This window comes from Melospiza melodia, chromosome 2, assembly GCF_035770615.1.
Source record: "Melospiza melodia melodia isolate bMelMel2 chromosome 2, bMelMel2.pri, whole genome shotgun sequence".
NCBI lineage: Eukaryota > Metazoa > Chordata > Aves > Passeriformes > Passerellidae > Melospiza > Melospiza melodia.
Window position 1 is genome coordinate 14,468,284 of NC_086195.1, and position 16,313 is coordinate 14,484,596.

A 16,313-nucleotide genomic window follows, 5' to 3' on the forward strand; every position below is an offset into this window, starting at 1 on the left:
GGAGGGTGGCATTGCAGGACGGCAAGGTGCCAGAGAACCTTCCTCTGAAGAAAGACAGAGATCTTGAAATGTGCATTGTCACTCCCAGAGGAGAGGGGCAGTGCTGCTGGAGGTCTGCAAAGCAGAGTCTTTGTGTGGTACAGAGACTTGGTGGTGGGATAAACCATGGGTCCTTGGGCAAACTGGCAGCACCTGGCTCCCTGGTGTCACCTCCCTGCTTTGAGTGCATGCCAGAGATTTATCAATTCTCCAGCTGTAAGTGGAAGACCTTTTTCCCTTTCCTTTTTCCCCTTTCCTTTTTCCTCCAGACTTTGTAGCCAAGGGAGGTGCCCAGGAATTAGAAACCCTTTGGTGTTTCATTACTGGCACACTGCTGGAAAAATGCAGTCCTTTAGGCAGTGACCTAGTTAAGGCTCCTACTTCTGCAGAAATTTGGTGTTCCCACCTAGGCAGCTCCTAGCAAATGCCTGGTGAGCCGTTCCTTTTCTCTCCCACACTCTCTGGAAGGCTGTCTCCCTCTCTTTGCAGGTATAATTCAATTCAAACAAGAGCTGCACATTCCTTGCTAGTCACTGCCTAGTTCCCCAGGCCCTGGCCGAGTCATTGCCTTCCCATCAGCCTCAACGGGAAGCTGCATAATGCTGCAGAGACACAATGGAGAAAGGGATATTTTTAAATGTGTGCTTTATTTTTTATTTTTTGTTAAACCTGTATAAATAAATACAAAATGACAAAGAGTTTCATGTTTACTAAACATTGCATTTGATTGTATGAGATTACACAGTGTGTGTCACAATAGTTCACTTTTAATTGTGTCCTTTTAGCTGTTGGTGCATAATTCTATAACTCATAGGATACAATCAGTCCTGAAGCTGCATCCAGCCACCCCTTTAGTGGAACCCCTGAGTACTTACAATTGCAAGAGTGCATTAGGGGAGCTCTTGGGTCAACTGGCCAAAACTGGGGAATTTCATCAGAGAGGTCTGGCATAGCAAAAGGAGATGGTAATGGGAAGTGTAGGATACATTCTTGAGAAAAGAAATAGCAATAGAGATTTGGAGGATTTTTGTTTCTGTGTTTTGTCCCCTTAGTGGTTAACAGAAACACACTGGAATTAACCAAAGCCAGCAGAAACCACAGGCTCATTTAGGAATATGATTTTTTTCATGCTCACTGAGAGCAGGCAAATGGACAAACCTTGCATGACCAGTTTTTACCTGATGAGCTGGTTCATATTTGAAAAGGGTAAAAATATACTCAACCACTTGATGAAATGCTGATTCTCCAAACCACTTACCATCCTCACCCATTGAAGGTCAACTGCCAAGGTTTTATAGACATTCTCTGGTCATGATTCGCTTGCTTGCTTCTTCAAATTGCACTCCATGTGCTTTTTCACATTCATTCTCTCATTCATTCTCTTCAAAAGGTTTGAATAGAGCTACTTTACCTTCACATTTTGAGCTTTTAAAAGTATTTGCTGCAAACAATTTTTAAATTCTGTTTGGCTTGTTTAAAGCAAATTGTTTCCAGGTAGGTTAGAATTTTGTATAGATTTTTCCCATTATTCTGTGAAATACACACACTTGATATGTATTTTAGGAGTGGGGGTAGCTGTAAAGGATGACCTTTGATTACTTGAGATCTATGGCTGGCCAGCTGAGTATGGTTTATATTTGGTCAATGGCTGAATGTATATTAATGATAACTATGTCTAAAGAAACTGATTACAGATTTCAATGGAGTGTAAAAGATCCAGATGAGCCATAACAAGAAGTTAAAAACCATGGAAAGTTTTTTGACAATCTTTCCCTGACTTTATTTTTCCTGCATCAGGAGATTTTTGGTAACATTCAGCCAATTATGCATTCAAATCTGTGTTTCCACAGAAGTGCAATGTTTGCTATTGTTTGCATTTGCTACTGCCTTGATATCTTTGCTCAGCTCACATCTGGATTCTCCTGAACAGAAGGTTTTGTATATGAATTAATGTGCTTTGAGTTTATCAGACTTAAAGACTTCTCCTTTCAGAACAGAGGTAGAAATGTGAACTTTCTTTAAAAAGAAGAAAACCCAATCTTTTTAGCAGAAAATTTCAAATCCAGCAACCCTATTAATCTCTCCTCCCCTTCCCAATGCTTTATTTCCACTGGACAAAATGGTTTCAATAGAGCAGTTATATTCTGCTTGGAGTATTCTCAAAATCCATAGTTCTTCCTGGCTTGGGAGTGGAATAGTGAGCACCTTTTAAAAGTTTGGTACTGGAAAATGAGGGTCACAAAATTTCTGGTAATTGGGCCTCACAAAACTACCTGCCACTGAACTGAAATGATGGGACTTTTATTTGCTTTCCAGCTCTCTCCTTCCCACTGTGGCCACCTTCATTTCCAGATGTACTGACAGAGAATAGAGATGGCAGGTGTGGGAGCCTGGGGCAAATAGAAGAGTTCATATTGAAACAGATTTGTTTGTTGTGAAAGAAGTAATTTTCACCAAAAAGGTATCTCAATGAAACCTGCAATATGAGTGTCAGAGGGACTGTGTGGCATGGAGCCAAGCTGAGGGCTGCTAAGATTTGGGAAAGCACAAGCATAAGGATGCCTGGACAGCATCCACAGCACATCTACTGCCTAGGGAAACCACAGTGTTTCACAGAGGCCAATTTTTCTTATAAGCTTTTAAAGCACATTAGAAATTGGAATGCCCTCTTTTGCACAGCTGTCTGATGAAGGAGGAACAAGGCTTTGCCTTGCCATGTCTCTGGTGTTTCCCGTGCTGCTCTGTGCTCACCTCTGTGTCTCAGGTCCTTTGTCACTCAGACACTGTCAAAAGGATCATCTGCCTTGGAAGCAGACTCACAAAATGAAACTCAGCCTCAGGCTTCCAGGGGAAGAAGGGGAGAGCTGGGGTCTGGGATGTGCTTTAAACAAAAGCTATTAGCTGTAACTCCTGAGAAGTCTGTGGAGAGGTGCTGATGAACACAAGAAGTAAGAAATTCAGTATTTTTCCCATAATTTTTCCATTTCTCCCTTACCCAAGTTCTACGCTTTAAAGCTCTGTTGGTTGTAGTTGTCAATAATTTAAAACTTACCTTATTTTTGATCTGGTGCTGGAACAGACCACCTGAAGAGCTCTCCAGGACTGTGAGTACATTTAGGAGGTTTTCTGTCCAAGTTTTCATGGAGTTCTCTACAATAAATCTAAGCATTTCTCATCTGAATTGATTTTTTTGTCTCCCTTGACTTTATAGTTTCTAATATGTATTTGTCATTTCTACCTGTGAAATGTTCTCCATGAATTTATTATTTGCTTCTTACTTCAAATATTTTGTATTCTGAGATTCTGGCTTTGAGGGATATACTTGGCAAAAAAAAAAAAAAAAAAAAAAAGAAAAAAAGAAAATAAAAGAAAGAACTCACTGATGTTAGCAATCTTATCCATAATTCTGGTCACATATCTCTGCTCCACATTTCCCCTTTCTAAGCCAAATCCTTTTAATATTTTTCTGTAAAATAGATTCTTAATGTTTGGTATCACCGCTGACTGTGAGGCAAGAACTTTTCCTTTGGTGGAGACGTATGGAAAGCGCTGAATAAGGAGTTTAATTGATGTTCTATCTCTCTTTTCCCTATTTCTGCAAATTCCATATAGTAAGTCTGCTGTATAAACATCCTCACAGGTGATATTAAATATCCTGGTGTCCTGATAGTGAGCTTTGGACACTTCTCCTTGCTAGATCTGAAATTGCTGTGTCACTTGCATATATCAGAGGCATGGCAGGTCAGCAAATTGCTGTTGGTTGTCCTGTGACAGCCATTGTAGCCACCCTTCCAGCAAGATCCAAGATATTGACAGAAAGGCTCCCAGGAGAGGGGCTAGAATAATCCTGAAATTATAATGTGGCCACAGCCCCTGGAGCCAGCATCAGGGGATGCTTGGCAGAGCCCCACCTCTCTCACAAAGAGGGGTACCATGCACTCATTGGTCAGACTGTCAATAAACAGGTGTGGAACTGCCTGCAACAGTATGCAGAGAGGAGAGAAAAGAGAAATGCAATTGCAGATGGATGTCCTTGAATCAGGAATCACCTTAAGAGAGGAATTTCCCACCTCTTGCTGTGGGTTTTGTGCCTGAGGACTCACTTTGTCCAGAGAGAAAACTGATCACATCTTCAAAAGAAATCCTTCCAGCACACAAGTCTTTTGTCAGGAAGGCATGACTGTTTCAGAACATTAAAGTCAGCTGCTCTTCTCTAAATAAGAGCTGCAGTAGAATAGTGAGGGTCAATTTGTCATTTTTAAGTAAGTTATGAGCCAGAATCCATGACCAATCTCTTTTTCTGTATGATACTGTTTATAGATCATGTCAAATCCTTCAGCTCTGGGCCCAGATTAGATTAGGAATGATATCCTCCTTTTATTCCAAAACAATGAGGTACTGAATCTATATTTGAAATCATATAATTAGGCAGCTGTGATTTTTTTATTTTCCTTGTATAGACAGATCCTGTCTTTTGTTAAACAGCCTTAATATACCTTACAGCTGCTAGTTTTACATATGTTCATATGATTTTTCTCAGTCTCATACTAGCTTAGACCTTCCTTCCCTTTGCAACTCAGAGGGTTTTTATATAATTTCTTTCTCATCCTCCTGACACAATAAAACCTGAGTTTTCTTGACAGCTCTGCATTTCTGTAGCAAGTTTCTTTGTTCCTAAACTCCTTACCAAACTTCTCTGTTGCTCCTCCCCTGCTGATCCATTACTAATCTCAGTGCAGATAAACTATTCTTCCTACCAGCTTTCAACTACATCTCTAGGTTGGCTTTTCCTCCTCTTTATACAGAGCCAACTTGTGCTGGGCGTATAAGAAATACATAATTGCTATGGGGGTGTATGCACTATATATACATTAGTGGGGCATCTCATTTTCCTGAATATAGCTGACAAATAAAAAATCAGTTTTTACTTGTAGCATCAGGGAACAGATTGCTTATTATGAAATATAATCAGTATGTGAAGGCATAATTTTTACAAATTGTGTTTTCTGGCATCAGTTTGTTTGTATACATTTAAAATTTTGTTTCCAGCAAACTTCACCTGTGCAAATTGGTAATTTCTAAGAAGATAAATGTCAGTTTTGCTCAAAAGTATGCCTCCTCACAGAACAGAGCATATTTCAAAGGATTCAATGTGGCCAAAAAGAATAGAATATTCTGCATTCATATATAACATATACTATGTATAGTCTGGATATCCAGCTAAGGCCTTTAACATGATTCATACATTTCTCATATGTATAAATTTTCAAGTGGATGATTGGATGGACTGTTGGATGTCTTATTCCCTGGTTCTTTCTAGCTAGTGCTTATATTTGTTATTTTTGGCCAGTAAACTGGAGTCAGCAAAAAAATCCTGTTCTTCTCAATGAGTTGTATATAGCCACTAACCTTTAAAAGTTTAAGTGATATATACAGGATGAATGTAAACATGAGCACGCTTCACTGTTTTGGGTCCACAATCCTGCCTAGTTTCTGTGTGCACATTAGTTGTATAAATAAGGAGATGTGGCATTTGGGAGTGAAAATATTCTGACTTGTATGCAGCAATGTAAGAATTGCATGTGGGATTCAGACATGCTGCTCATGAACATTTGTTGGGCTGAACTATATTCCTTGATAAGTTAAAAATCAGATTTAACATGCTTTTATTTTGAAGGTACAGGTACAGATGAACTTTCAGAATGAAACGTGCTGATTATACATTTGGAAAGGCTGAATTTTGTAAATTAGATCAGTGGAGATTTGCACGAAGGAGCTCCTGCTAATACAAATGAGGAACACCAGCCTGGTATGGGGGTTTTGCTTTTGAGTTCCTGTGTGATGCTTAGACATAGCCTCTCTCACATCACACTAGCAATTAGAAAAATTGATATGGTTTGAGTTTCAGTTTCAGACAGAATTTTTGGCAACAGTGCTTCTGGATTCTGAATTTAAGGCAATGAGAGAAAGAATGACTGAAAGGGACAAGGCCCAGAGCCATGACAGGTGACAGGAATCACCTTTAAATTGCAGACCCAAACTTCCCATTAAACTAAAGTTCCTGAAAGCCCTTGGTAGCCAAAACACCAAACTCCTGCTATTTGTTGCAGTGACTTGGGATTGGATCTGGCTCACCTGCTTTTTACAGTAAAGTGGTGCATATCTCATTTCTGCAGTCACATGTGACATAGCACCTGTAGCTGTCACCCGCATCCCCTGGTCGAGTGGTTTGCTTCTGCTTTGAAGCAGTTGGTCCAAATGGGCCTTATGGATGCTGATCCCCTTCTCCAAAACATTAGGAAAGAAGGGTAAATGGGTTATCTGCTTGGGCATGGGAAGAAGATGATTGAGCACAGTCATCAGAAGATCCTAGAGCAGCAGCTGTGGTTGTGCTGATGAGAGAGGTGGTCTCTCAGTGATGATGGGGCTTCTGAGTTTGTGAATGGTAAGGTCTTGGTAAGAAAAATTTTAATAGCAATAAGTCTGTTCAATCACAATACTTCTGTTAAACAGTAATACTTCAGGTCTACCTACCAGATCTCAGAAGGTCCAGGTCTTGTTTGAGGAAATAAAATGTAGTTTTTGATCAAATCAGTTTCAGATTTTTGCCTTAGCTGTTGGTTTGCCAGCTGAGGCTGGAGTTCTGCTGGTGGATTATATAAAACACTCCCAAAAAGCACTTAGATCCCAATAACATGGAAATGAATGGATGTGGTTTTCCCTGTGCTTGCAGTGTGCAGCCTGGAACAAGAGGGGCTCCTGCAGAAGCAGCATGCCCATCATCCTGGGGACATTGCTGGCTCTGTGCTGAGCAGGTGCCCCTGAACTCCTCCACCACCCCTCTCTGTGGGGACTTGGAGACCACGCTCATCCTGATTATCTGGGTTAGGCCAGGAAAATCAGTTTGTTGCACTGGCGATGGCATGGGATTTCTGTAGCAGTTTGGGAGCACAGGAAGCAAAGAGAGAGACAGCCATTTTATTTTAGGCTTATGCTATACATTGAGATTCATTATACAATTTTTCCCCTAAATTAATACAAAAATAGTAAAAATAGGTTAAAAAAAGCCTAAAGGAAAACCCCTGACATCTTGCAAGCCATTTATTTGATGCACAGATTAAGACTTCTTGGAGCTTAAATAATCTAGAATTGTTTCTGCCGATCTTTTTTTTGTTTTGTTTTTCCCCAAAAATTAAAAAAAGGTAATGACTTGCAGAATGCCAACGACATCAGAACAATTTGTGCCTGAGAAGCGGCTGCCCCAGGCAGGCGCACGTGATGCTGAGGTGCCCTCTCTCCAGGCAGAAAGCTGTGCCAGGACAACAGGGCAAGGGGTGGCATGGCAGGGCATGCCATTCTGCTCCAACCCACGCACCATGGACAGGAATTCGTGTTCAAACGCCCTCCTGGGATCCTTTTGCCATCTCTTTCTCAAAAAACCCAACCAAACAAGAAGTTTCCCACTGCGCTTTTCTGGCAGCGGATGAGTTTCACAAGGGCTTTCTTGGGGCCCATCTCCCCCCAAAATTTGGAGTTAAAGGTTCTCCCTGCTCTCTAATAAAATTAGGGAGAGGGGATAAGGTTGTCCTCCCCATTGCACTGAGCTGGGGTCACTGGAGTGCCCTGCAGTAGTGCCTGGCATGGGTGGAAGATGCTTCCTACCTTTGGGAAAGGGAAGGGGCTCTCCCCCCTCCCCACCTCCTTCTCATCAGACTTGTGTGTTCCCCAGAAAGGCTTAGTTATTTCACAATGTTGATAAGAAAATAAATGACAGGTACTTTTAGTGATAAATGTAGGGATAAAGCCATGGAAGAAATACTTGGTCCCTACAGAGCTAAATTGTACAATCTGATTTTTATGGATCAGGATTTTAACGTGTGCAAAGGCAGGGGAGGAAAAGGCTCTGGGTAATTCTTTCCAACCAAGAGCTTCTAGAAAGTGGTTTCCTACAGGGTTTGTGCCTGACCATGACAGCACTGGTTCATCAAAACCCCCCAGCAGTGCTGCCACAGGGTGAGAATGGTGAGGAGCTGTTCCTTCAGGGCAGCTGATGCTCTCTGCAGGCTGCACACCCCGGGAACCCCTGGCAGGGCTGTGGGATGGGGACAAGGGAAACGGCACCACCACAGCCCCTGGTCTGGCATCCCCAGTGCCCACAGCAGTGCCAGCCCTGCCCTGCCCAATTCCCATCCTGCTGACAGCTCCCAACCATGCCAGAGGAGCTGCTGTAACTGGAGAGCACAGCAAACCCAGAGCTGATGCCCACTAACTCAGCTTCCCTTCCCGTGTCACCCTGAACATGCTATTTGCTTTCTGAGTTAACAAAGTAGGAAAAACCACCACTTTGCTAAGTTTTGAAGTCACCAGGTCTTCTCCCACAACCCATTTGCTTTGCTGGCTCTCTCTGTTTTTCAGAGAAGTCAGTCTTCCTTCTGGACTCCCCTGATCTCTGCCCAGTTGTGCCACCACTTAGTTTTGCTTTCCCTTTGAATAAAAATAAAGGTGTTGGCTGATGTGGGATTTCATGCCTCACAGGAGGACAGTCAGCCTAGAAATAAACATTTAAAAGTACACCTTTCAATTTACAGTACATGTTTTACCTGAATTCAGCGCTGGCTCAGCAGACTTCTGAGAGCAGATGTGAATCCTCTTGTGACTCAACATAACCTCAGGCCACTTTGGTACTGAATTCCCTCCAGGTCCATGCAGTTGACCATAATAAGTGTATTTGCTTGTCTTTGGAAAAGAAGCTCTTTTTCTTTCACAGACAGGTTTTTCTCAACAATTCCAGCTCTAATTTTAATCTAACTAGAACATTTCCACATTTCTGCTTTGGGCAGAAAATTCTGTCTTCATCAATTAATGTTTATGGCATAGTTATTCCAGCTATAACAAATTTTCTTTTTTTTTTTTCTCCATTTAGAGTAATTGTAAATTGAAAGTGGACTTGTGCTAACACAATATCAGAAGTTATATTACAAGAAAACTGGATTGATCTTGAGGGCCATATGCAGGTAGGTTGGCTCTTTTCCCCCATGCTTACCCTGTAGTAAAAATATTCTGTACACCATACCTTACTGTATGGGAATTTTCATGTTTGTAGAAGATATATGTGCTCAGTGAGCCATAGTCCTACATAGTCTTGTTAGCCTTAGCTAAAATTTTCACTGTTAGATTTTAGTCAGTGCCTGACAGTGTATAATACTCTGCTCTACTCACTGCATTTATAAAAAATTGGATCATCTATATTGCAAACAAAACCACAGTGATACCTGGGCTGAAAAGCCACTTAAGAGTATGACAAAAATCTGCTTAAGCCTAGGTAGTCTTCCAAACTGGAGGTTCACCAGTAAGGGTAAAATCTCATGCACAGTTAGCCACTGGGCGTGCTTTGGACTGAGAACAGAGCACTGCATCTGCACCTACTAATCAATCAGTGCAGGGAGGTCCATTGACTTTGGTGAGGATAATTGCTCCAGAGGAAAAGGTTGAAGGGGAGGAAGGCCAAAGTGGCTTAGCATAGTCTGAAACCTTGAGAATGTGGTTCATGTTGAGGTATTCAAGCTACCTGCAGAGAAGGAGCATTTGGTGCATCCCTCAGACACATCAGGATCCAGGCCGAGTCTCACGGTCCTGGGCTGAGTGCACCTTGGACCCTTCCATGGCTGTACCCTGCCAGTGCTGGGGAACAGAATGGCAGCTTGATGTGAAACACAGTGAAAAATGTATGCAAGTTGGTTCTGGCTCTGTTCTGGGTTTTCTCTCTTTGGGGGATGCTCCAGTCTCCTGCCTGTCCTATCCCTGTGTAGAAAGGGGCACAGCTCCTCTTCTCCATCCCAGTCTTGAGTGGCTAGCAGGAGTTAATGGTTACTAGAGAGGGTAACATGGCACTGGGGGGAACTACTGGGAAAGGAATCTGCCCTTAAAAAGACTTTTAGGAATGGGCTGGACAAACATGCTTCAGAAATTATTTAAATTTCTGTTCTGTAAATTTACATTGCTGGCTCTGCCCTGGGGGCAAGGACGTAGACCGTAGACTCCATGACTTCTCACCCTGCCTTCTGTGGACACTCAAGCCTCTTCTGCAGCACTTTGTCACAGGAATGCCTCCTCATCCTTTTTCTGACAGGTTTGGAGATAGAGAAGTAATTTTGTCCCTGGTTTTATCACCTTTCTTGAAGATCTCTGAAGGCCTCACATGGTGAGATTTAATAAGAGATCTGTGAAACTGCAAGCCTGTCTTTGGACATCTCTTTAAAGATGCTCCTGGTCTATGCACTGCAATTAGATGTGAGGAGGTTTATGGTAACTATCTTGGCATCTGGTGTTTGCAAGGGAATAGCATGAGGGATAGCAGAGGTGTAAAATCAGTGTTTGCCATGTATTCCTCTCGGCAGTGTACAAACAGCCTCTCTGACACGTGTCCCATTTCCAAGTGTCACACAAGTCAGTGGATCACTGCAGAGGAATTGCAGTTCCTCTGTAACTCTCAGCTAATTTGCTAATGCCCTCAGAAGTTCAAAAGCCACTGCAGTTGCCTGTTGAACAGCCAGGGGACGGGGTGACTGGTATTTAAACAACATACTGATGATCACAGAAAATTACAGTGAAGTACATTTAAGGAATATTTTTTTGGCCGGAAAACATAGCCCCAAGCCTGAGTTTAAAAAAACAGGGGAAACAGATCTTTTTCCTAGCCTTACATTCATTTGGCTGTCTTCAAGGTGTCTGCCTGTGTTCTGCCAAGGCCGAAGTTGTTGTTACAGCTTCCCAGCTGCTACTGAAGCAACTGTTGTTTACTTAAGCAAAGAGCCTGTGCATTCCTGGACACAGCTTCCTTTCTTCTGGTCAGGGAAGGGACTTATCCAGGGGAAAGTAAATGTTGCCAGCTGCTCTGCTGATTTGTTTTGCTAGTGAGAATGTAATATTTTGCTTCAGGGCAAAATATCTGGTTATCTTATTTTCTGCTAGGAAGGATGCTTCAGAAATATTTCTTTGCTGGAAAATTAATATTCAGTAGGTGGCATTTGCAGGTTTTGTACAGGGCATTTGGGGGTCACTGGGATTTGGATGCTAAAAAGATGTTTCAAGCAATGAAGCACATCCTGGTTTTGTGACCACAGACGTCCTAGTGGCTGTACAGGTACCACAGCAGCCTCCCAAGCCATGGTGCTCCCAGTGCTCCAAGCCCCAAGGCTCTTGCAATATCCCTCCCCTTCCAGATACTGACATTGAAGCAAACTTTGTGCCAAATGCTGAAAACCTTTCAAGTGCTCTTAGTTTCCAGATGAGCTGCAGAAGGGAGTCTGATTGGAATACATTCATGTTGCACCACAAAGCAACAGTCCATACGAACCCACCCGACACACACCAGCCAGCTCCTGCCACTGGGGCATCACAGGCAATGTATGGTCAGAATACTCTCAGCAAAACCTACAGAATTGGCTTACATATCCCCACTGGGGTTCAACCACATGATAAAACCTTACAGCAATGAGCCTGTCGCTCTTAAGGGTGGAGGGGGTGGAGGAGGGAAGAGATGCTGCTTTATCTGTTTTACTCCACATCACAGATGCTGACAGAATTATTGATTTAGAACTCATGGCTCCAAAAAGACTTGGTAATGTAATCTTTTTAAGTTGGTTTTTTTGGGTGTTTTTTTTTTTCCCTCTTACATGTGATGTTTTCAATAGGCCCCTAAGACATGGGCTCTTTGGGGACGTTGTTGAACTTGCTGTTGCTAAACCACAGACCCAACCTTCAGTTTGTTCCACTCAAATCTTACTGTCTACTGTCTCCTGGAAGAGCCCATAGCTGCAGGGTCTATTGCTTTACAGGTACTCTAGGAAGATTGAGGGATTAAGTTATACATTATGTAAAACTACCCACTAATCCTCTTAGTGTGCATTACCAGTGAATGGCCTGAAATAGGCTCTCACTAAAAGAGCCCTAACATTCACTTTCTCGATGACATTTTAGTATTTGAGGTTTGTATCATGGATTTTGGTGCTGAAATATTCAGTACACCATCTTCTGTCTGCTGCTAGATCCGCTCACATGTCTTAGTAGAGTGCTAACAAAATTACAGTTGGTAAAGCAGATTACATGTTTAACTAGTAGCGAGACATGTACAAAATAGACTTATATATTTTCTAGAGTGACAGAGTCACATGGATTTTTTTGTTCCTTTTTTTTTTTTGTTCTTTTTTGTTTTTATAAGAAAAACAAACAGCTATAAAACCATGATTAAAAATGTTACAAGGGATGATTTCAATTTTAAAATAATGATACTTTTAGAAAAAAAAAAGTGATTCATAACATAAAGGTGTTTGGAAAGCACTTGGTTGCTGTGTACTGCCTTCTTTCCCAGTACAGTTTGCTATTTTTTATATAGTCTTGCATAAATGTTTAGATTAGGGGAGAAAAGAAATATTAAATGTGATGGCAAAGACTTATAAGAGCTGACTCACTGACTTGAGTTATTGCTGTGCAGAAAGTTTGTAAAGCCTTTACATCCAGCGAACATTTAGTGCTACTTCAGCCTTGACAGTTGACCTTTCAACATGATTTGGTTTAGCCACAATAATTGCAGCATCTGCAGTACAGGCGATGCAGACGACTGCTTAAGAACCCAACTTCTTCCATTAGATCTTACTTCATGCATCTAAAATTTAACCTCTCTTTGCATGGGTGTGCAAATTCTCCCATATTACCTGTTACAGGAACTGAGCAAGGTACAATACCCCAGCTCTTGCTTTTTTTTTTTAATTTATTTTTAATTTCTCCCATAATTTTGAATATTCCTGGATTTAGCTTTGAGGAGGGAGGGGAAAACCTCCAATCTTCCTGTCCCCACACATTTAGTCAGTACTGGTTTCTTTTTTTTTTCTCAGTAAGACCTAGTGTAAAAAAGCAACCAACAAATCAAGTTAGACTGTTGTAATTTGGTCAACCACTCGGGTGCTATCCATATCCACCATTTCAACACACTCTATTTCCTCACGGTTTTCAGGATTCTTCTTCTCTTTCCTCTTCTTCTTGGAGGGTGGCAGGAAAGTCAGTATCACAGGTAAAATGGCAAAGCAGTGAAAGAAGGTGACTAATGCTATTAAAAACAAGCACCTGAACAGTGTACGGGTCAGATTTGAAGGCACAGCTGCAAGAGGAATCAGACCAACAATATAGCAGAGGTAGCTCTGCAAAATAGCTACCCCATGCACTTCCAGGGCATTTTTCACCCATTTAGTTCTTGTGAACTCTTTGCCCAGGACAAAGGTTGATAACAGTGGAGCACAGTTGTCAATTGTATAATTAATTCCGTAAATTAAGCACAACACAGAAATACAATCTAGTTCCACTTTCCACAAGGTCATAAAACCTATAACTCCAAATTCAACCGAGGCAACAGTTAGAGTGAGCCAGACATTGATCAGGGAGTCTGCCACCAGGAATGCAGAGAAGAAGAGCAGAAATAAAGCACTAATGCAGGAGTTTTGTAAGGGGGCTCCCACTGAAGAGGCATAACGATCCATGTACACAAATGATGGATTGAAAACGATGAATTTCACCTTGGAGGTGAGAGAGAGCTTCCTCAGGGTCTCCAGGAGGTCATAAAGTTCTTCCCTCTTGGTTTCCATTGTCTTGGCCACCAAGAACATCCTGGAGGCCACAACATCAACTTCATTGTTGTACTTCTTGGAAAAGATGATATCCTCTGAAAAATGGGCAAACTGAGGGGTCTTCAGGAAGGAGTTCCTCAACATATCAGTGAAATTCTTCTTCGGCAATCCAGTAGATATGTTGAGTTTCCTAAGGTAATTTAAGTAGCTCTCAAACCAAGATATCCTCACGAAGCCCTTGGTGTACTCCAGCACGTCCTCCTGGACACTGGTGTTCCAGTACTCGATGGACTCGTAGATGTAGAACCCAATGACCGGGCTGTAGTTACTGAAGTACTTCTGCTGGGCAGTCGTGTACTCGATGGTCCGAGTCGCGGTCGCTACGATGTTGCTCAGGTCTGACCCCTCACTGACCTGCAGGTAGCCCATTAAGGCAAAGGAAATATAAACAAGGTAAAAGAGAACTACAAAAGGCTTGACATAAGTGTTTGTTATCCAGTCACAATAATAGCGTTTCAGGAACCACACCAAAAGATGACTCTCGTAAGTGTTCGTTTCCTCTGAATCATCCGTGTCCTCACTGAATCTGGCTGTCAGAAGAAACCTATACCATGCAGGCTTCTCTTGCAATACCTCTGGCTTTGGTACCTTTCTGCAGAAGATACTATGCTGGTAGTTGTTTTCTATGTAGCCAGTAAACACCAGGCTGGAACCATAAAAGGAGAGTACATAGAGGTAGTTGAAGAAAATTGCAATACAGGAATTGCAGCAGAAAATCCTGGCTGCTTCAATGTTAGTGAAGGGACTGGCACCTATTCCAAAAGTGACCAGGTACATGGCAGTGGTGAGAGAAAACGAGAGCATGGAGTCTGCAAATACAGCTGCAGTCCTCTCTTTAACATGTTGGTCTTCTCTAGTTTTTCTCCAGGAGGACAACATTTCAAAAGTCCCATACAACCCATGACCTACAATAGAGAACAAAGGTAGTGTTCAGTGTATTCAAATACCAAATTACACAGAAGAAAGTAATGTCAACATGCTAAAAGGCTCAAAGGAGACACAGCTGGATGCTACCAGTGCTTGAAGGAAATGTCCTGTAGAAGAGAGAAATGATTAGGGAGGTGTAAACCACAGGAGCACGTTTGCTACCTGCATAGCAAACCTTACTGTGAGAGCTTGAGGAGAGTTCTGCACTGCTGGCACAGGATCCATGGGTAAAAGAAACAGGATTTTTTTATTCTGCTTGGCTGTTTTGTTTCGTTATTTCCGAGTGCCTGAGATGGAAGATGCTTTCAAATTAGTTTTTCCTGGTGATGGTATCTGACCTGTGGTGAAAACAAAGAAATACGACCTTGAAGTGCCTGTGCTGGAAGCAGAGCATTAGTTGGTTGCATTGTAGAAAACCTGTAAAAAATGAAAATTCCACACAAACTGAAAATGATCAATTAAATCAGTTACTGATTTCTCCACCTCCCATACAAATTTTCCACCAGGAAAAAGAAATCCTAGAAATGAAACAAACAAATAAAAGCACAAATAAATTTTAGAGAAGGAGAGTGGTAAAACTGATATGGAGCTGCTTAAGGCATTGGTCTTCTTTGTATATCTGAGAGCTTATAAAACAAATACAGCCCTATATTTCTTGGCAATGTCTACATTTTGTAATGTATTTAATTGACTCTTAAAATGGATATACCATTCACAAAAGGAATGGACCTAAAATCCTGTGTTTAACCCCCAAGTGCAGGTAAATCAGAAAAAGTACATGCTTTTATTTTAATCCCTGGTTAGTCATCTTCCTCTTACAGTTTCTATGTTGTCAAGATGCATTTGGAGGACACAGACCTCTGCTCTCTGGTAGTGATCCTGGGCTGGGAATGCAGCCATTGACCATCTACCAGGTGAGAGGAGCTGAAGTAAATGTAGTTTGACGATTTACACAGAGATAAACAGAATATAGTCTTTGTATCACACCTAAAATGTTAGATGGTAATATTTTCTCATAATAATTTATTATAACGTTTATCTTTACTTAAGAGATCTTTTCCATATAATCCCAGCCCCTTTGCTGCCTTTTAATTCCTCCTCCTCCTCCTCATTCTTTTGCTGATTTTGCTGTCACTTGTCTGCTTCTCTGGTCTGCCCTTGGATTATCTCCAGAAATTCCCAAAAAGTCAGTCCACTGTGTTTTGCTCTTATCCATCTTCTCTGGTAGTAGTAGATAAAATGATCAGTGCTAAATTAGTTGCTGATAACACTGAAGTGCAATCACTGAACTTTTGAAGCTGATATTCCAGTCGGGAAGGTCAAGGTAATTCACAGATCTCTCAGAATTTCAGGCTGTCTGCAGAGTACCAAGATTGCTGTATCAGCTCTGTTCTCTTCCCCTGTAGACAATTATCACTTTTGCTACCAGAGATATAAATACCAGCCCATAAACCCAAGGCAAATGAGGTATTTTGAAGAAGTGGAACACCACAAGATCTATTAGGCATGTTGGAACTAGATGATCTTGAAGGTCCCTTCCAGCCCAAACCATTTTGTGATGCTGTGAGCCTATAACCATGTTAATTCTTAAATGCCTCATACAGGCTAAATATTTAGTTAACTTGACAAAACAACCCTTTTGTGGTCAGCACCTTTTACTGTAGGGGA

General features: G+C 41.7%; 1 protein-coding gene across 1 annotated transcript in view; it reads right to left on the reverse strand.

Moving 5' to 3' along the window:
- Window positions 1–11,295: 11,295 nt before the first annotated feature.
- Window positions 11,296–16,313, reverse strand: part of PTCHD1 (patched domain containing 1) — a 34,431-nt gene continuing 29,413 nt past the window's right edge. The window contains exon 3 of the mRNA XM_063182456.1: window positions 11,296–14,623. Coding sequence (XP_063038526.1) covers window positions 12,969–14,623 — 1,655 coding nt within the window. The 3' untranslated portion in view covers window positions 11,296–12,968. The remainder of the gene's footprint in view (window positions 14,624–16,313) is intronic.